Below are 20532 nucleotides of genomic sequence, written 5' to 3' on the forward strand. Positions count from 1 at the left end.
GTTAAAAACCAAATGTTGTTAAGCAGACTTTGTTGTTTGTTTGTTTATGCCGGTGGTCTCACTGCTCAAAACATTAAAGGAACAGTTTTTAATCAGAGTTCAGCATCAGTCAGTAAACCTCTGTGATACTGATGTGATCAGTAAGTTTCAGGGGGGGGTGTTCATCAGTTTCAGCTGCTTTGGTGTTCATCAAAATACCAACAGGTGCACTAGAGGGGCAACAATGAGACCCCCCCCAAACAGGAATGGTATACAGGTGGAGGACACTCACATTTTTCCCTCCTCATCTTTTCTGACTGGTTTTCACTAGTTCTGCATTTGGCTAGGGTCAGAGTCACTGCTGGTAGCATGAGGTCATACCTGGACCCTACAGAGGCTGCACAGGTAGTCCAGCTCCTCCAGGATGGCACATCAATGCGTGCCATTGGCAGAAGGTTTGCTGTGTCTCCCAGCACAGTCTCAGAGCATGGAGGAGACTCCAGGAGACAGACAGTTACTGTAGGAGAGCTGGACAGGGCCAGAGAAGGTCTTTAACCCATCAGCAGGACCGGGATCTGCTCCTTTGTGCAGGAGGAACAGGATGAGCACTGCAGAGCTACAGAATGACCTCCAGCAGCCTCTGGTGTGAATGTCTCTGAGCAAACAATCAGAAACAGACTTCATGAGGGCGGCCTGAGGGCCCAACGTCCTCTAGTGGGCGCTGTGCTCACTACCCGGCACCGTGGAGCCTGACTGGCATTTGCCATAGAATAGCAGAACTGGCAGGTCCAGCACTGCTTTTCATAGATGAGAGCAGGTCCACCCTGAGCACATGTGACAGATGTGAAAGGGTCTGGAGAAGCCATGGAGAACATTATGCTGCCTGTAACATCGTTCAGCATGAACATTTTGTTGGTGGGTCAGTGATGGTCTGGGAGGCATATCCATGGAGGGACACACAGACCTCTACAAGCTAGGCAACAACACCCTGACTGCCATCAGGTATCAGGATGAAATCCTTGGACCTGTTAGGCCCCATGCTGGTGCAGTGGGTCCTGGGTTCTTCCTGGTGCACAACAATGCCCAGCCTCATGTGGAGAGAGTATGCAGGCAGGATGAAGGAGTTGATAGCGTTGGCTGGCCCCCATGCTCAACTGAACTAAATCCAATAGAACACCTCTGGGACATTGTGTTTTGGTCCATCCGACATCACCAGGCTGCACCTCTGACTGTCCAGGAGCTCAGTGACACCCTGCTCCAGATCTAGTAGGAGATCCCCCAGGACACCGTCTGTTATCTCATTATGAGCATGCCTTGACATTGTTGGCACGTGGGGGCCACACAACCTACTGAGAACCATTTTGAGTTGCTGCAGTAAAAATGTTATAACCTGCTGCATCATTTTTTCAGGGTGTCTTTGACCTCTGTAGGTCGATCATTTTCATTTCCATCAAACGATGAGACATCCTTTCAGTCCTCACACATTACCCAGTCCATATCAGTGTACAGATTCTGCGTGATTTTTTTCCCATTGAGATCTGATGTGTTTTCAGTTTTTCCTTTTATTTTTTGATCAATGCATTTGTTGAAATAGTTACATGTAGGTTAGCCACCAGCTAGCAGATAAACGTGTCTAACTAGCATTCGCTTCAACACTTTCTCCCCTTCTACGTCTGTGGAAACATGTTTAAAACATCCATCCATCCATCCATCCTCATCCACTTATCCTTTTCCAGATGCAGCAAAAGAGCGGTGGCCCGCCACTAAACTGTTCTTATCCTTCTGACCAAAGAGGTCTTCAGGGAGTCTATCCCAGCTCAGCTGACTGTGGCCTGAACAGCAGCAGCAGCCACGCCAAGGCCGAGAGCCAGAATATGCAACCAAAGGTGAATACTGTATAAAATGACGAGCGTTTGGCAGCATCGCGTACGTCACCTGAATCATCTCACATTCACGTTACTGTTTTCCTTCCTTCTGTTCATGTGTGACCTGTCTCTGTGTATTGTTGTCTTTTGTTGTGAACTTCATTGTGTTATAACTCCGTGTCAGTTTTCATCATACATTCCTTCACGTCAGTAACAAGGTCACAACGCCAGATCAGTTTTTAGAGTAAAGTTTTCAATGTGATGAGGGCCTGATTTGGGTAAACTCCCCTATAATATACTAATGTAACTTTTCACCTATTTCTCATATAGATGTCAGTATTGCCAAAGTGCCAGGTCTCTTCCCCTGCCTTCAGTAGCTCAGATTCAGATGCATCTGACTTAAGACAGCCCCCATGCTATGAGGATGCAGTCAAACAGGTAACCTCAAACCCATGCTGAGATTCAGCAGAGATGGCTGGCCAACACTTTGTGGCGTTGCTCTAATTCCACTTTTCCTCCGTCCTCTTTTTTCTTCCTTCTGTTTCTTTTTGTACGTGTTGTTCTGCTCGTTTTCATCCATCGCTTTGTTCTATGGATACTGTGATAATACCATTACAGTGTGGTTCCTTTAAACTGTTCTGTGTAGTTAAAATCTGATATTGTGACTGCAACTAAAGATTCATTGTAATCTGACATTATAATAATTTTCTTAATCACTTTGGTGTACAGTATACCAAACTGCCCTCTAGTTTTTCTATAAAAATGTAGTAGACCAGAAAAGCCGAATTAAAAAACTTATAACCAAGTACATCTATAAGAAAAAACGTTACCATGACCCCATTCTTAATTAGATTGCTTGAAAAGCTTAAATATTTTCTATAGAAATTTTTGGTTAATTTTTTAAGTGTTAAAATGTTATCAGCTGATTTAAAAAAAAACACTCTTTATCACTGTTACAGCAACTGACCCGAAGTCAGCAGATGGATGAGCTTTTGGATGTGCTTATAGAGAGTGGAGGTAAGGTTTCATTCTACAAATAATCTGTCGATCGCAGTCTTACCTGACCTGCTGGACCCGCTGTGACCCTCCCTCCTCTCCTCTTTCTCTTTAAGAGATGCCAGCTAACGCCAGAGAAGAGAGGGAGAGGTCCTCTGTAACCAAAGTTATGCCTCACATTACTGTCCCCCCAGGGTGTCCCGGCCTCCTCATCCCATGGTTTCACCGACACTACGAACACCTCTCCCCCAACCAGCTCCCTTACGACCACACGGCCAATCACATCACCGAGAGCCACCCAGACACTCTGCTCGGCAGTCCCATCAGCCGCAGAGGGGAGGTGGCGCTTCTTAATATGGCTGCAGAGGATGGGGGCCAGGAAGATGAAGGGAAGCGCGAGGGTGACCGGTACAGCAGCCCCCAGAGCCACCATCACCCCCATCATCCTCAGCAGGACAAACTTCTGACCAACAGAGATCTGATGGACACGCCTCTCTCGACTATCGGCAGCAAGGCGCTCGCCAACCCCGAGGTGCAGGGAATGGTCAGCATGACCTTTAGCGAGACACCGTGGGAGACAATGGAGTGGCTGGACCTGACCCCACCCAGTTCTGCCACTGCCTTCAGCATTGCTCCGCCCAGTGCGCCCAGCATTTTCAATGCAGAGTTCCTGGATGTAACAGACATTAACTTGAACTCTGCCACGGACCTCCACCTGGAGCAGTGGTAAAAACAGCACTGCCCCCAAAGTGCTGGTTAGCAGCACACCAGCCATCAAACTCAAGACACCAGCTTGCAACTAGCTGCACGGACCTCTGATATTAGCTATGACAGTACCAAAGACCTATTGAATTCTTTCCTTAACAGCTTGTGTCACATGTTGCTCTTTGCTATAATACAGGTGAATGTTACATCGAGTAAACCAGTACCCAAAGACTGAAGGCGAAGCCAGAAATTGACCTGTTGAGTTACGTACTGACCTTCCCACTTCGCTAAAATGTGGTTCTCATGTTGTTGTCATACTCCAAAACTAAAGACCTGGTGCTTCCTGGCATGATCTTCGTTCTTTTTGGATAACGATGCGCACAACTCCCAACTGCTTATAACAGTGGACACATGAAGGAGTGTTTATGTAACTTATAAACGTGATTACAGTACTTTATGCCAACATTTAATGCAGTATCAGTGTTACACCACCTAGACTTGAAGACACACTTTGACAATCATTGTATACTTTGAGTTATATATTTGTACTGGAAAAAAACAACAACCCTGAGAGGACTCACCAGGTGAATTGGATCGCTTATTAATGGCCATATTGTAAATATCACAACTGACAGAGACAAGCTGCTGTCTGCATATTTTGTCAGTCGTGTGGGAGAACATACAAACAACAAATCAAGTGCTTTAAGTAATCAGTTCAACATTTGATGTAAATATGATTTTTTTTTTTAAACTCACTGAGCACCTTTAGCTTAATAAACACTTGTCACAGTTTGCTTGAGCTTAGAATATGTGTGTAGGTTAGGTCATACATTTGAAGGAATTTTTTATACACTTTTATCCACAGAATGACACCATAGAAAGAAGTTAACGCCTTTAAAAAAAATATCTTATCAGTTTATATCAGCAGCCAAGTCGTGCCTTATTTGCAACAGATTTTTATTCTCTAATTTGAATATCAGTTTCCCCTTTTACCATTTTATATCAAATGACTGTTCCCTGGGAGCTGAACTAATACAGTTTAGAAGGTTCCAACCAAAGTAAGTTATTCTTTAGTTGTAAAAATCTGATACATTCTATTTAAAAACAAAAACCCTCTTTTTTTTTGTCATTAAAAATGTCAGCATTTCTGTTCCCGGGCCAATCACCTTATTTATTTGTGCTTTTGTATTTATGTTTGATCCTGTATTTATACTGACATTCCTTTCAGACAGAACGGGGCTCTTTATGATTTATCAGACTTTATCGACCAGACATTTCTTCATTATCAGTTCTCTTGTGATACAAAGTGAAGGAAACACTTTGAAAAGCCATGTTTTCCTAACTTGCCTTTCTTTAAAAAAAAAAGACAATTCTTAGCACTTGTGAATAGGATAATGTAATATATTCCAATTTTTACTGTGAATACTGGATATTAATGAAGAATACACTTTCACCAAAGCCAGCGTAGATTCACCTGCAGTACACAGCAGTTAGCCAAAGGTGAGGACGTCAGACTCAGAAACCTTTAAGGTTTCAGCTTTGATTAGTAATTTTCTGTATTTTTATGCATTTAAGAACAATTAAAAGTTAAGGAAATGGCTATAGTTACTTTCTTGCCAAGACTTGCATACATTTCTCATATCTGCTCACTGTAGTGGTAAAGCTAGCAGCCTGTTAGCCTGTACTGCATGAAGACAGAGCAGGTGTCAGTCATCCTGCCAGCACTTCTACTTTGCTCCCAGTTAAACCTCTTTATCCTCAGAAAGCTTCATTCAGCATCTTTTTCCAAGTTTACATTATCTCAGTGGGCTCATTTGTTAAACTTAATAATTAGTTTAATCCACATAAACTCTTTGTATTTAATGCAAGTATCAGACTTAATACAATTTTAATCAAGAAAATATAAAAAGAAAAAAATATATTTTGTAATTTTTGACCATATTTTTTTCATGTTCCATGCTTGAGTCAATGAAATCCCAGTCAAAATATTTTAACTGTTTTAAAATTGACATTTTAATTATTTTACAGAAACAAATATTTCTCATGATAATTCAATACACCAAAATAACAGAGACCACAACATGCTGTGAGACTGTTGAAGCAGAGGTGCTGGTAGGTTAAACACCGTCTACCTTACTCCAGTGTTTCTGCAGAGGTCACAATCTGACTGGCTATTCTGTGAACACATATGTAGGTTTGATCTTAGAAAAGTAGATACCTTATTTCCAGTAATATCAAATTATGCCTTCAGTGCATTAGCTGATAAATCACTTACATTTAGTTATGTTGTCTGTAAAAATGGGTCCCATGTTGTTTTGACCAAATTTTGATTTTTTCTTTTTCTTCTTCCTATTTCTTATGAAGTGTTGCACTTGTTGAATGGCTTCTCTGGTTACATGTTAGCCATTACCCTTTTTGAGTACATGTCAGGGCTAATACTTTACTTCCTGTCTTCTGTTGTCAGAATAATTACCGTATTCTTCTTAATTATTTTGGGTTCATTCTTAAATATTTCTCCCTAATCAAGAAAAAGTAATCTGACAAGATTCCATGTTGCTCGGCCATTGACTTGCTTAAATCGTGTAAAAAAAATAAATAAAAACAAAAAACAGTATTTTGCCTGCATCCCTGTATACTACAAAAAGGGCAGCAATAAACTTATCACATCAAAATTATTTTGGCAGTTACTCTTTGTTCATGTCCCAATTACAAGAAACACACAACACATGTTTTCAGTCTTTTCCATGGAAACTTTATTTGTAACCATCGATAAAGATACAATAGAATATTCATTGCCCTTAATATTATCTTATAATCTAATATGAACATTCTAGTAAATTGCAATTTATACAACATGTACCCTGGAGAGTCACCAGCATCAAGTTAGCTTCCTGGAAACACATGACAGAATAAACAGATCTAGAGACAGCTTGCAGCTAAACAGCGCCATCTGTGGGCTTTCTCAGGGGTTTGCACCATTTTGCGTCACAAATAGAAATGAGAGGAGAGCGCTGACTGACCTCTCAGTGAGAGAATCGTGGCCAGTCTACGACGTATCGCCACCTAATTGGTTGTAATGTGTTGCCCTCCCAAATAGGCCAAAAGTATTTCACTTTTTAAACAACCCACCCCAACAATGGTGGCTAGTTTCCAATATACAGAACACCTGTGAATCTCTACAGTGTCCCAGACTTAGAGGACCACCATCCATCCAGTTTGGTTAAGTAGCTAACAAGTAGTGTGATATTTGTCCTTCCATTCTGCAGGTAACTGGCCCCGCCTGGTAGACATGGCTTTCTGAGAAGGAATGATGACGGGTGCATCTCAATAGTCTCAAAATTGTGGCCTCTCGTTGACCTTCTCCTGCTACACTAGTGTGTTAAACTCCAGCATATTAGGACTGATGAAAGAAGACGAGTGAGACGCGTATTCTCAATTATGGAGATGCATCCGAGTTTATTACGTGGTTTGGCGTGGAAACATTCTATCATCAGTGCAAGCCAGAAAGATATGCTGAGTCATGGAGAAACATGCTGAGTCCATGGTGAAGGGTCAAAAAGCAGTAACTGTGAGGAGTGAGCTGCCTCCTCTCCTCACGGTTCTGTACTTTGTATGGAAGTCGATAATTTGTGATTTAGCAGCATTTACAGTTTTTATTTGTTTGTTTTTTGATAAAACTCCCATGCCTAGACTTTTAAACATGTAGTTACTGCTACTAGCACGGTGGATCTGTGATCAGTGTGGATGAGAAGTTTAACTGTACAGTGCTGACAGGCTACCAGGTGGGATTAAAGCTCATTCCCAAACTGAGACATTGTTGCACCCTGGACCCATCTTGGTGCTTGCTTTGACCATCTGTGTTTAGGAAGGAGCCTTAACTGTTGAGCAGAACCTGCCAGAATCAGCAGATTAGATGTGCTATATACAGACACATTTACATAAGCAGACATAACGTCCTAAACTAACTTTACACCAGGCTATAGGACATCTTCCACTACAGGAACTACAGAGTGGCCTCTTTGCATGTTGCAGCTGCACAAACTAATGCTGTAGGAACTGAAACAAAGATGCCTACTCTGGGAGACTTCTGGTTGGCTCTGAAAAACTGACAAGTTTGCCTTAATGCAGACTGGTTACATTTAAACTGCAGGTGAAACTGTTAAAAAATTATTATTATTATTACATATATTTTTCTTAAGTCAGATTCTGCAAAAACAAAAAAAGTAATAATAATAAAATGCAAAAAAAAAAAAAAAAAAATCAAAGGGCCAACCAGAAGACTGTAAACGCATGGGTCATCTCCCACCTGCCCCCAGGTTCCTGCAGTGGAATAAGCTAATTTAGCATTGGATTAGCTCCACTTGATGCCTCGTGTTATCATTTGGCCAACGTCACAAAGTTAAGCATCCATTTTTTTATAAGTTATTCTCTGACAATGCCTAACCAAGAGCACCACTGAGCGAATGCTAACGCTCGACTGTTTTGGATTTGTAACGGGTAAAGTCAGTGAACAAGTGTGTGAAGTCTGATGGGTCTAGCTTGAACAGTATGTATCTATAGTTCTGAATTTGAACATCAGGTCACATCATCCTTGAGTTATTGCGTTCAGGTTTTCAGAAATCTCAACCTCTGACCTTTAGCTTAAGGTCAAGGTCGCCGCAATTTGAACTCTGAGATTTTCAGTAGATACATGTATGGTGTGAATTTGAACATTCTAAGTGAGCTCGCTCGAGTTATGACCAATGCGAAAGTTTTTAATGGGACAGACGCCAATGACGCCAAGGCTATAGTTCGACTTTTTCTTCGAAACAGCTGAGCTAAAAATCTCAAAAACCCTCTTTCAATAACGTCAATGTTTTGAGGGAACTTTTCAGTGTTCTAACATCTGAATGAAAAATTATTTTATGTGAAGTATAAAAAAAACAAAAAAAAACAAAAGATTTTTAGCTCACCTCAAAAAAGATCTACCATTAGCCAAACAAATACAACTTGTTTTATACAATATGAACCAAATGTTTTTATAAGTCAAGTTTTATTATACATACACATTTAGATTTATACATCACAAAACACATCTTATTTTTGTGATGTATAAATAAAATTCATTGGTCATATTGTCGCTCTGCTTCCTACTTAGCTAAGCTGCGATGCTAACAAATGCTTCATCTTACATTTGACCTTACCAGAAACAAAGATACGTTGAAAAAAAATAAAATAATTTTTAAATAAATTTTTGTAACAGGCTTCTCGTTTTTATCTAGTGGTAACTGTGCATCTCAATCAGTACTTTAACTTCAAAATTATTTAAAAAATATTTTTACCTTACCCGTTAGCTAGAGGCTATGTTTAAACTACATAATGTACAAAAGGTTTAGAATACCAGGTATTCTCATTTTTATACACATTTACATTCAAGTGAGTTGTACAAAAAGAAGCAATTTTATATATTTTTCTGCTTTGTTAGCATATTATATTCTGCAAGTCTTTGATGTTAGTGTATGTTTTTACACAATACTTTACCTTGTTTTGCTAATATCAAAAATCTTTTACCACATATTTAGCTAGCAGGTTTTCAGTGAACACCAAAAAAATTAAATATACTGTTAGATGTGAATTTATTTATTAAATAGAAATTTTAATATTTTTTTAGACATTTGACTAGAACTACATCATTTTTTCTATTTAACTAGTATACCTTATACTGCTAATCTTTTAACTTTTTTTAGCTAGCAGGCTTCCCATTTTAGCTAACATTTACTACGATGGCAATTTGAATCAAAATATATTAACTGCAGCATGATAAAAAGGCATTTTTGCAGTATCGTAGTGTAGCTATAGCTGACACATTTGTTCAATTTGTATATTTTGGACCAAAGTTTTAGGAGTTTAATTATTCTTCTATATTTTTGTATCGTACAAAACAAATAATGTTTTATCATTTTAGCCTTCTGTTGTTCTACTGCAGTTTAACAAGACTAAAAGGGGAAATTCTCAATGAGAAAATAAGATGCTTAGCTTTGTGACTCAACACAATGATAACCAAAAAGAGACAAACTGAGGCCAGTACGTGAGAAATGTCAGCAGTCCTAATCTTCTATCAAGACAACTTCTCACAGATTGCATATCGGGGGGGGGGAAAGATAAAGCCACACTACCGAATCCATGAGCTTTCCAGAAAGAAACACTCTTGCATACTCAACCATTTACTATGAGTGAAGGTGCTCAGAACAAACTGCATGAGTTTAGAGTAGGTCTGTCTGCATACATCTGTACATGCCAACAGTTCAGAGATGAAACGCATATGCATACACACAGTCCACGAGGTACAATCCATTAGGTGGCTATTTTTTGTTCATACATCATGAGCGTCACTGTTCAACATTTTATTTGGTAAATTCTGTATTCGTGTACGAGTTCAAGTATATATATTCCATATATGTATACTCTATTCCTTTTTCCTCACATACACAGATGCATTGCATTTTACTAAGACAATATTCTCTCTTCAAGTTTTTCTGGCTGAAGATGAATGACAACGTTTCAGAATGAGGTGACGGGAAAGGTTTGCTGAGGGATATTCGTCTCGTTGCATGGAGCAATTTGGACTTAGTTCCTTTGTTCTTTGGAACATGTGAATAAAACAATGATCCTAAATAACTCTGAGGGCTAAGATGTCAAGCTTCGCATCACAAATCTTAGTGTCCAACCCACTACACGTCGGGTGACGATCCCTCACCCCACCCTGCCTCGACTAACTCTGTCAGTCAACATACATAGGAGAGATGGGAGAGGCGGGGATCTGATCCAGGATGCGACACACGTAACTGGCGACATCCACAAAACGCTCCTCATACATCAGGATGAAGGGGTGTTTCTATGGGTGAGATATACACAGATCAGCCTGTGCGAGCTGGCTAATTTAAAGGTGGCTTTAGCCTAAATGCTCAAATATTCCAGGGCTAAGGGTTAGGGTAAAATTTGATTTATCACTAAAAATGATTACAAATTAAAAAATATTATTTAAAAATGTATTTTGAAATTTACAGAAACAACAACAACAAAGGAAAATATCAATTTTAAGATAATTAGTATTGCAACTCACCAGAAGCTCCTTATACTTTGGCCTTTTTGATTCATCCTTTGTAAGGCTGGACAGAAAAATACAACAACAAATTATTCCAGTGTGTAGTATTCGAATCACAGGCACTGTAGCAAACACAGAAACGGTGCAGCAGCGTTCTTAACTGCAGTCCAGTTTCATGTGATCATGCTTACCATAGGTTAACAAAGTTGATGAACTTGGGGGAGAACTGCCTCTCCTCTGAGTTGCTGAGCTGGGGCGGCTCGCCTTTCACCACCTGTGTCAGCTGATCGAAAACACTATTCCACTTTGGGTAGGGAAATCTTCCTGTGGCCAGCTCATACTGATAACAAACAGAAAGGGACTCATGATGCTCTAACAGTGGATTTTTCCACATCACAACAGCTTAGCTTAATGAAAGGTTCGGTCTTACCAGGGTGATTCCCAAACTCCACACATCAGACCGGACATCGTAGCCTTGTCTGGAAGCACTGGGGTCTATCCTTTCAGGCTAAAAAAAAAAAACACACACAAATGGAAATATGCTGTGATACACCAATAATTCAATGATCCCCACAGGACAGTTTTTCACAATAGCAAACAAAAGCATAATACGCATCTATTTCACACTGACATGAGAAGTGAACATGTTAACATGCAAAGTTCTGCTGAGAAATGCTGGGTCGTGGCATTTCTATGGAGTCACTGATTTCTACCATCCAGCTAAGCACTGTTAAAAACCGTGCATACACTCCCTCCCCACTGCAGCGCCCTCCTCCAGCAGGACAAGGAACTGCGCTGTGCAGAAAAAAGTTTAAGGCAGGAGTGACTTGAGGAAGATGACAAACAGCTTAAGGCAGGAGTGAGCAATTCCCTTTCCCAAAGGGCCACATGAGAAACTGGGACTGTTGTGGAGGGCCACGTCAATAAGCTGAACTCAGTTCTGTTCAGTAATAATTTTAAGCAGTCCTCCCAGTCCCAGGTTCTACCTTTGGGAAAATGAATTGCCCATCTCTGGATTAATGTACTCAATCCGTCTCCAACCGCCCTTCAACAAGCCTGATTTATGAAACTCCATTCCCTACACCCCAAAGGATCAGCTGCCAAACTGCTGCTGCTAGACACCACAGGACACCCGAGGTCTAGAGTTCATGCCCCCGTGGGTCAGAAGGGTAACCTACACAATATCAAACAGGTGATTATGGCTGACTGAGGTGCACTCTACACGGTGTGACCAACTAAAATGAAGGTTCTTAAAGGAATAAATACGATAGCATCAGCCCTTTGAACACCTTTACTGACTGCATATTTCTCAGTCACTGCTGTTGATTACTTACTGCCATGTAAGGCCTGCAGCCGGCATCTCTGGTCTTGGCTATGGAGTCCACCAGCTGACCGCTGATGCCAAAATCACACAGTTTGATATTCCCCTTTCGGTCCATAAGAATGTTGGAAGGTTTGATGTCTGCAGAGAAAGTAAAGGACAGCTGAACAACAATGCAACTGCTGCAAGAATTAATAACTAACACTAACAAAATAAAAACTTACCTCTGTGAATTATTTTCAAGTTTTCTTTTAAGTGGTTCAGTGCTTTAACGGTCTGTTGAAGAGAAAATAAAACCGTTGGGTCATTTTCTGATGCCGTGCATGCTGTTACAGGCAAAACAATCATGAGAATATGAAATAGTTGCTTACTGCTAATGTTATTTTCCCTAATATTTCCTCTGGAATGACATCATCTAATGCACAATATACATATTTGTAGAATTTGTCTAATGAGGTAGACATAAGTTCCATACATATCCAACAGTCCCCCTGAAACAAAGAGCAAAAGGTTAGTGAATGATCTGGGTATATTTAGATTCCACAACATTTTAAAAAAAGCCAAAAAACACCAAAAACAGGACAGCGAGTTTATCAGACCTCTCTGAAGAGGGCGCCGTAGAACTGAACAATGTAGGGACAGTCACTGCTCCTCATCACCACGTCAAGATCCATCAGCAGCTGCTTCTGCTCCTTCTCATCCACAGTGGAGCGAATCCTCTGAGGAACACGTCACAGAACAGACATGTTTCAGCCTCACACGTTATCACTTCAAATTTTAGCAGCATTAACAAGAGCAATTATTTACCTTGGAGCAGAAAACAGCATTTCTGAGAGTGTAAGGACATGAGTCTGGCAAGTTTACAGACTATCACTCTGTGTGTGTGTGTGTGCGCGTGTGTGTGTGTGTTGGGTTCGATAAAAACAATGCATGTTAATTTTGGTTTCACTCAGGCCAGTCACATCTGCTTATCAGTGGGACATTTGGCCTGCTGAGCACTGAGGGTAACATCAGAGCTCCATTTTGACCTTTATTTTAGTGCAAACGAAGCCCTTCCATCCAAAAATGCATCAGCAAAACCAATTCCAACACGGCTCTCATTATTCAAAATTCAACCATGAATTCATCCCAAAATCAGCACAACGACATATAAGCACCTGACCCCGAGCAGTGCACAGCTGTAGTCCATCCAGGTGTGTGGCCTTCCCTAGCTTGCACAGCTAATCACTAAACATCACTCAGAGTATAGCAGTAGTTACAGTAGTGGATTAGCTCATTTGAGTTTAATCAGCAATGAAATTAGCAGGTAGGCACACCCCAGCATTTTTACATAATGCTACAAGCATCTGCCATCTTTTGCAGCTCACTGAACGCCGCTGTCTGTTGACCAGTAGAGACTGGCCTCTGGTGGCATTTTCATGCAGTACACTACAGTATATGACCTCAATACAGCATCTCCACATCAGTTTATTGGAAAACAGAGTTGCAGCGAGAGATCGGCCATGCACCGGAACTGGTTGATTTCCAGCTTTCTCGACCCAGACCGATCACTGGCCAGTCAGCCTCCCATTTGTCCAATTATAAGCCGGTCCATTACATGCATGTGCAAAGCACACACAGCAGCGTGTGCACGCTCACAGCCATATGCTCACAAAACAGTTTGTGAGCATATGGCAGCAGTGTCCATAAGAGCAGTCAAATAAAATTATGGAGACAAGTGAAAAGAGAAAAGGTCAATGTCCTGTTATCTGGTGAAAGTATAAACATACCAAAAATGATGTAATTAACTGACATCTAAAGCACCATACAGATAACCGCACAACAATTAAACTCCTCCAGATTAGTGTTAGTCTATCAGCGGCCTACCTTCACAGCCATGATCTGGCCCGTGGGCTTGTGGACCATCTTGTTGACGGAGCCGTACGCCCCGCGGCCGATCTCACCGAGGTCTCTCAGATCCTCTGCAGTGAAGTCACAGTGCTGCTCAGCGGAGATCTTCAGCTTCCCGGACGACTCAATACTGTGCGTCCGTAGGCGCTCTCTGAACAATGAGGGAGGAGGACAGCACAGAACGAGGAGGAAGATACAGAGCAGGACAGTGTAGAAAGATGAGCATATGCATTAGAGGTAAATAGTTATATAGTTATATGCAGATATTTAATCAGCAATTAAGGCTATGTGAATTGTAAAGTTTCCATGAACTGGATTTATAATCTGAGCTGTCTTGTGTGACTAAACTGGCTGGTAAAATATGGACATAGTATCTGTATTATTTTTATTATATTATCTCCTGATAATTAAAGGTACTGGTAGTGCTATGAAGCAGTGTTTTTAAGGCTTTGATTTCACCTTGTGCAAACACACAGAAACGTGCACATGTGCTGGAATACACAGGTGTGTTGATCAGGAAACACAGCAATGTGTCAACTAAAGCCAAAAGGACTACTAGCAAGCTAAAGTGGATAGCATAAAGGTGTTCAAAAATCAGCTCTATGCAAATGTTTTATACAGATGGAAATCTTTTCACTACATTTCTTTGGTCACATTAACCTGGAGCTGGTTTGGAAAATAGCTAACAAAGAAACTTCACACAGAGCTTCGGTTGAAGGCAGCCATAACTGCACAACAACGAAACACCCGTACTTAAAGAAAAAAAATCTCATTGGTGGAAAATCCATTGACTATATATAAAAGAGTGGCGCAGCTACTGGTTGAAGAAGTTCTGTGGTGAAGCTTAAAGCTGAGTACTCCAGCATCATCTTGGTGTTTTGGAACGAAACGTGACGAGCACGGGGAGAATCTGACTAATTGCTTATTGGCCAGCAATTTGTCAGTGACAAGGTAAAGTATATGCTGCATTCTCCTCCTTTGTGACTCCAACAGGAACCACAATTTACTGAATGACTTGAAACTTACACACAGCAAATGAGTCGAGGGTTGTTTGAATTCACTTTACTGTTGTTAGGTCCAGAAACTATGTCCATCTTCTACATACAGTCTGTTATCTAAAGTAAAGCAAAAGGGCAGCGGCGTTCCCGTGGCATCATGTCCCAACTCTCTCTCTACTCACATGTGAGGATTCTGGAAAGAGGGAGCAGTTGGATTGAGCGGGAGCCTGGATGCCGGTTTCACTGGAGGGTTGGCAAAATTCAGTTTCAGAGCTTTGCGTTTACCTGACAGGACAAAGAGAGAAACAGATCCAGAGTGCTACCAACACGCACACCACACTGTGGGTTCAGCCAGCTGGTGAAGACAGAGGATACACACGCTGTGATGAAATGCTTTTTGCTTTTCCTACTTCAGTATTGTCTTTTTACACTTGAGATAAGTCTCATTATGCCACAGCAACTTTATAAGATCCAAGTATAAACACCTTATTGTGCATTATTAAATTCAATTTTACAACAGCTGTGGCATGAGGTTTTGGAGTTATCTCAAGCTTCTTAAGCTTAGAGAAAGCAAAAAAAATTTGAACACAAGGAAACTGCTAACAGGTACAGGGGTTCCCAGTGTTCAGATAGGTGTACCGCACAAGCTCTTTTAGCTTTATCCTTCTGAACAAATGGCATGCAGCATGTGTGCAAGTTATCAAGCTAGTATGCTGTGCATTAAGCAGGGTGCTGACATTGGGAATCCCTGTTCAAAACACTTCCATCAATAACCTTTATCAAAATGTGCGTTTCAAATCTAAAACAGTTCCCTTAACGTGTGAAAGTGACCCAACACTCAGACAGCACTTCATTCAGATTAAAGGCCTGATTAAGACTGAATTAACTGTTAGAGCTTAATAGGCTCAGATGCATGTGAGCATATGGATGTATGGTCATTTGTAAGTTTTAGGCACTGCTGAAAGTGCTGAGTTCAAGTGTTAAGTTGTCTTTGCCATGCCCTGTCCAACCAGCTCCTGAGTGCAAACAGATCCCTTACCCCTTTAAGCCCCAGTGCAAATGAATCTTTCTTGGCAATAATTGAAGTTGTGACAATTAACAGCGGTGAACAGTGGACAGACTCCCCCACTACCAGAGCACCACACAGGCTGATTCAGTAGTATACAGTGGCATCCTCTCACCCGTTTTATCTCATTGCACACATGTATGTATAGATAATAGAAATCACAAAGCAAGACTGAAGCTCAGACCCACGAGGCAGGAATGCACCCAGTCTTGACATAAGTTAAATGAACTGAGGGAAGGAAGCTACTTTACACTACTGAGGTGTACCCACGAAGAGTAGAGGTCGTGTGCTTTGTGTGCAAGTCTAATGCTTACTTTGGGGTATTCCAGACAGGCTTATTTGAAACCCTGAAGTAAAGGAAAAAAACATTTTACTACATTTTCTTGAAGCTTGCTTGTAAAGTTTAAATGGGCCGTGTTTGACAAGTGTCATCCCGGAAAGATTCACTGCTGAAAGTGGAAAACAGGTCAGGTTACTGAGAACGTGCTTTAGATGGTAAAAGATGGGCCATATTTTGGAGGGTCTTACTCGGTGCACTGCCATGTAACTGAAAACTTATGTGGGGTTTACTGTATTACTGGCAGAATAGTTCCATTTAAGCACCATTTTACATTTAACAACACAATCAAGTAAAGTCAAGACTGGAAACCAGTAGTCTGCCAGGCTTGTTTTATGTGGAATACTACTACTTTCTACTGTTCCACTGGCAGATACTACACAGATACTAGCAGAGAGTAATAATCCTCCTTGATCAGCCCCAACCGGTCACAGCAGATGACTGCTGCCCCCCCGAGCCTGGTTCTGCTGGAGGTTTCTTCCTGTTAAAGGGAGTTTTTCCTTCCCACTGTCACCAAGTGCTGCTCACAGGGGGTTGTCTGATTGGTGGGTTTTTTCTGTATTATTGTAGGGTCTTTACCTTACAATATGAAACGCCTTGAGGTGACTTGTTGTGATTTGGTGCTATATAAATAAAATAAAATTTTATTTAACTGAATTATGTGTATATCAACTGCTGTTGGCTTTTGCAATACTTCCTGAGGTCATAGGAAGTACTATAATACTTCCTATGACCTCAAGTATTAACAGTAACTTAGCATATAAGCTAAGTTAGCTGGCTGCTAGCTTCTTGGTAGCCTCTATTTATCTAACAAACTTTATGCAAGAAAGCAAATTCTTCCATTTTTGCATATTGCCATGATTCTTCTTCAAGTTGGACAGTATGATCATCTTTTACTACAGAAGAATACATGGATGACATAACAAATGACTGTATTGTTTGTTACTGTTAGCTTACTGTTAGCCCTTATTGTTAAATTATTTATAACACTACAAACCCACAACGCAGTGTATTACACGCTCAGTCTCACTGTACCTTAAAATGGAATATGTAAAATAATATCTTCAAAATATGTATTTTTGTGAAAAAAAAAAAAAAAAAACATTAAAAAAAAAAGGAGCGGGTGCACTTTGGCTAGTAAAAGTTAGCTGGTAAAATAGCCTTAGCAAAACAAAGATTTTCTTCTTTTCCCCCACATATTGCATTTACAAAAATACATTTTCATGCTGCTAATTCTCGGTAATAAAGTGAATTGCATAGAAAAAATTTTTAAACAGGTGAACTGAATCACAATGAGGCGGGATACCAGATAAAACTAATACTAAAAGCTGTTTATAGGTTTATAGACAGACAGCAGTGACATGCTATAAACGTACATATAGCACGCTAGAGATAACTAGTATATGCCAGTGGAACATGTTCTGTTTCTGTAGGCACAGCAGAAGGACAGCAGAGCACCACAGGTTCACAGTGGCCTGATGTGCCACTTAAACAGCCACATTTTAGTACAGCTTTCCCGCAGAGGAAAACACCGTAACGGTGTCTCATCAAAAGGGGTCTGTCTACTGTGTCTACATCAGGTTGTGCTAACATGGAAACTTAATTGAAAACATGCAGAAAAAAAAGGATAAAATTTCAGGTGTATAAAAAAAATGGGAAAAAGGAAAAAACAACAACAACAACAACAACAACAACAACAACGTTGTACCAGTAACAAAAGATCAACAGAGGGAGGCCATGGAGACATTTCAATAAATTTATTTGCCAAGATTTGGCCTAAATTAATTCAATTAAAAAAACAAACCAAAAAAAAAAAAAAAAAGTCTCTACAAAAAAGAATAATAATAATAAATAAATCTTCAAAAAGCAAACTAAAACCTTATAAAATATGGTTGAATACCTGTTTCATTTTGACATCTCCAGCAGGTGTTGGTTTCTGCAAGGTTTAGATAAAACATTTGATACTGCCACAGAGCAAAAGATTACAAGTCAGATATGTTGACCACTGGATACATGGCTGTTGAGCTGATAATTACATTTTTATAGTAAAACACACAGTAAAGCTCTCCCATTATCCAGCGACTGCCATGAACACATCCACTATCAGACACAAGCCTGCCTGACCTGCTCTGCAGGCATTTTCCAGTGAAATGACATGGAACAACTCACAGAACAAACACAGCTAACTGTATATGAAGCACTTTACATACAATATGTGTAATCAGGGTTTCTGAGTAACAGTACAAATTACCTTTAATCAGCCAAGACACCTCTCAGTTGTCACTAGATGGCTCACTGCTTTTCTTAGGTTTGTATAACCAGTTTGTACTGTAGTTGAGAACTCTGACTCTGTACTTCAGGATTCATAGGGGAAGCTCACAAGATAGTCCTTGGAAATAAATGGGGTCTGATGGAGCCCCAAAATGTACATTTTTGGATGTAAATATTTGTCTTCTTGTGTATAATTATCTCCACTTTACTCCTGACAGCAGTCAACCAGCTGCTTCTTATACACATGGAAGTTTCTGTTGTGATTTAACTTTGCTTCTAACATCGAATTCTACATTTGTAAAGAGAATCAAGACAGTGGATTCTACATTTGCAAAAACTAAAATAATATATTGTCTTTTTTTTTAAATCTAGAAGCAGTGTTAATAATTATTTTATTGTTTCACTCCTATTCATTGAGGACCATCTTGCGGGTGCTCCCTCCTGCATCCCCAGCTGAACTGAAGCCAATTTCTGTACAATAAGACTCTAAGGAAGTAGAATGCCTCTCCTACATCAGCTCTGGTATCGTGTATTATTTGTCAGTAGACGTTTTTGTACCTCATAGCACATTATCGACCCGTGTGACGTCATTAAGTACAGGTTTTGGTCACGAGAACGTTTGGCTTCCCGTCCCACTATAGACGTCAATGTGAGCCCAGAGGCTTGAAATAGCTAGAAATGAACACGTTAACAAACAATATTAAGCAGTCTTTCAGTATATTTTGCAAACCTGGGTGATTTATGCCAACACGTTATGAAACCGACGACAGGGCTACCGTTAGCAACATAACCGCCATAACGCTTTGTGCGGTCTGGAGTCAGCGGCATTTAATGCTGACACTGAGTAAAATTATGAGCCCCAGCTTGAACTTTATTAACTGCGTCGTTTCTTTGTCACAAACAACCGTGTACTGAAACAGTGGCCCGACTGCGGGCAGAAATACACTTCAGTGTAGGCCTTGAAGCTACTTGTAGCAACCTTGTGCTAACAACAAAGGCGAAAAGTTTCAAAAACACTTATTTGACGCGTCTTTACAACATAACACTTTGAGGGTAAAGTCGAAATGTGCGATTGAACCTTCGGGACTGAAAACACTTGACCGTGCCACTACAGGCCAGTTGGTACACTAGCTCTGCTGGAGCTTCTGCATCAGGGTTAGCCTGGTAGCAGTGCAGTTTCGGGGAGATCCGTGAAGCTAAGCGCAGGACGACAGAGTTGGCGGAAACCTCACCGATCAGGTGTCAAAATAAAAGCGCCGTTTGTCAACAGACTACTCCTGAGATCCGGTATCAAAGCCTTTGATTACTTTAAGCTAATTAACCATGAGGCGTGAACATGTTAAAATTTTATTTAACATGTCAGCATTGAAGTGTGTGACACTAGTCTCCAACTACTAAGCCGAGTTTCAGTTTAATTATGATTAACCTTAGAGGAGCACAGAATGACCTTATTCAAAGAAAAGGCGGCGTTCTGCTACCGTCATGGCTAGTTTTGGTAGAAGTATGCACTTTGCATTCACATAAGCACAGAATCTAAAAAAGATGCCTTAAACTGGTCATGTTTCCAGACATGGGACGCGTTGCATATTTTATTTTGAAAGTTTTGACCGAAAGGACGTACTTACTGGGTTTCTGTTGACTACAGCGTTTCTGCTTTTAGGAAGCTACTAGCTACCTTTTCCTACCAACTCCAGTATCCCCAGTTTCAATAGTAAACAGTGAACTAGAGGCAGCACTCGCCTACCTTGCATGCTGCTGCTCTGTGTCTGCTGGTGGAGTTGATGCGACGTGGATCCTACGATGTTGCTGCTGTTGCTGGAGCTAGTGGAGTTGCTGTTAGGACTGGGAGTCGCCATTGTTGTGTTGAATTCCAGCAGCAGCGCTCAGGCTGCAATGCAGAGTGAAACTTCGCCCTCTCTGCCTCCAGACGGGACACTGCGCCACTTGAACGCAACAGCCGCAACGACGGCCACGTCTGTACCGCTGCTGCCTTTAAGGGCTGTCGGAAACAGCAAATCAC

The 20532-nt window shown here is 40.8% G+C and overlaps 2 protein-coding genes across 6 annotated transcripts in view; one reads left to right on the top strand and one right to left on the bottom strand.

Annotated features, from left to right (window-relative positions):
* myocd (myocardin) overlaps window positions 1-6201 on the top strand; it is a 28183-nt gene extending 21982 nt beyond the window's left edge. For both annotated transcript variants that reach the window (XM_030754285.1, XM_030754286.1), the window contains 4 exons: window positions 1716-1865; window positions 2175-2282; window positions 2804-2861; window positions 2957-6201. In XM_030754285.1, the coding sequence (XP_030610145.1) occupies window positions 1716-1865; window positions 2175-2282; window positions 2804-2861; window positions 2957-3570 (930 nt within the window). In that variant the 3' untranslated portion in view covers window positions 3571-6201. The remainder of the gene's footprint in view (window positions 1-1715; window positions 1866-2174; window positions 2283-2803; window positions 2862-2956) is intronic.
* A 114-nt stretch (window positions 6202-6315) lies between these two features.
* On the bottom strand, window positions 6316-20481 carry map2k4b (mitogen-activated protein kinase kinase 4b). 4 transcript variants are annotated; one of them, XM_030754537.1, is made up of 13 exons: window positions 20257-20481; window positions 18142-18177; window positions 16219-16251; window positions 15021-15081; window positions 13817-13991; window positions 12550-12669; window positions 12322-12441; window positions 12175-12226; window positions 11964-12091; window positions 11060-11137; window positions 10821-10969; window positions 10648-10693; window positions 6316-10419 (listed from the first exon to the last, which is right to left on the bottom strand). In XM_030754537.1, exons 1-13 carry the CDS (start codon window positions 20366-20368, stop codon window positions 10306-10308), a joined length of 1224 nt encoding a protein of 407 aa, XP_030610397.1. In that variant the 5' UTR covers window positions 20369-20481; the 3' UTR covers window positions 6316-10305. The 4 variants fall into 4 exon arrangements, with proteins under 4 accessions (XP_030610397.1, XP_030610395.1, XP_030610396.1 ...); XM_030754535.1 differs by having other exon boundaries at window positions 15021-15123; XM_030754536.1 differs by lacking the exon at window positions 16219-16251 and having other exon boundaries at window positions 15021-15123.
* Window positions 20482-20532: the final 51 nt, after the last annotated feature.

The sequence above is a fragment of the Archocentrus centrarchus genome, chromosome 19 (assembly GCF_007364275.1).
Source record: "Archocentrus centrarchus isolate MPI-CPG fArcCen1 chromosome 19, fArcCen1, whole genome shotgun sequence".
NCBI classification, from domain to species: Eukaryota; Metazoa; Chordata; class Actinopteri; order Cichliformes; family Cichlidae; genus Archocentrus; species Archocentrus centrarchus.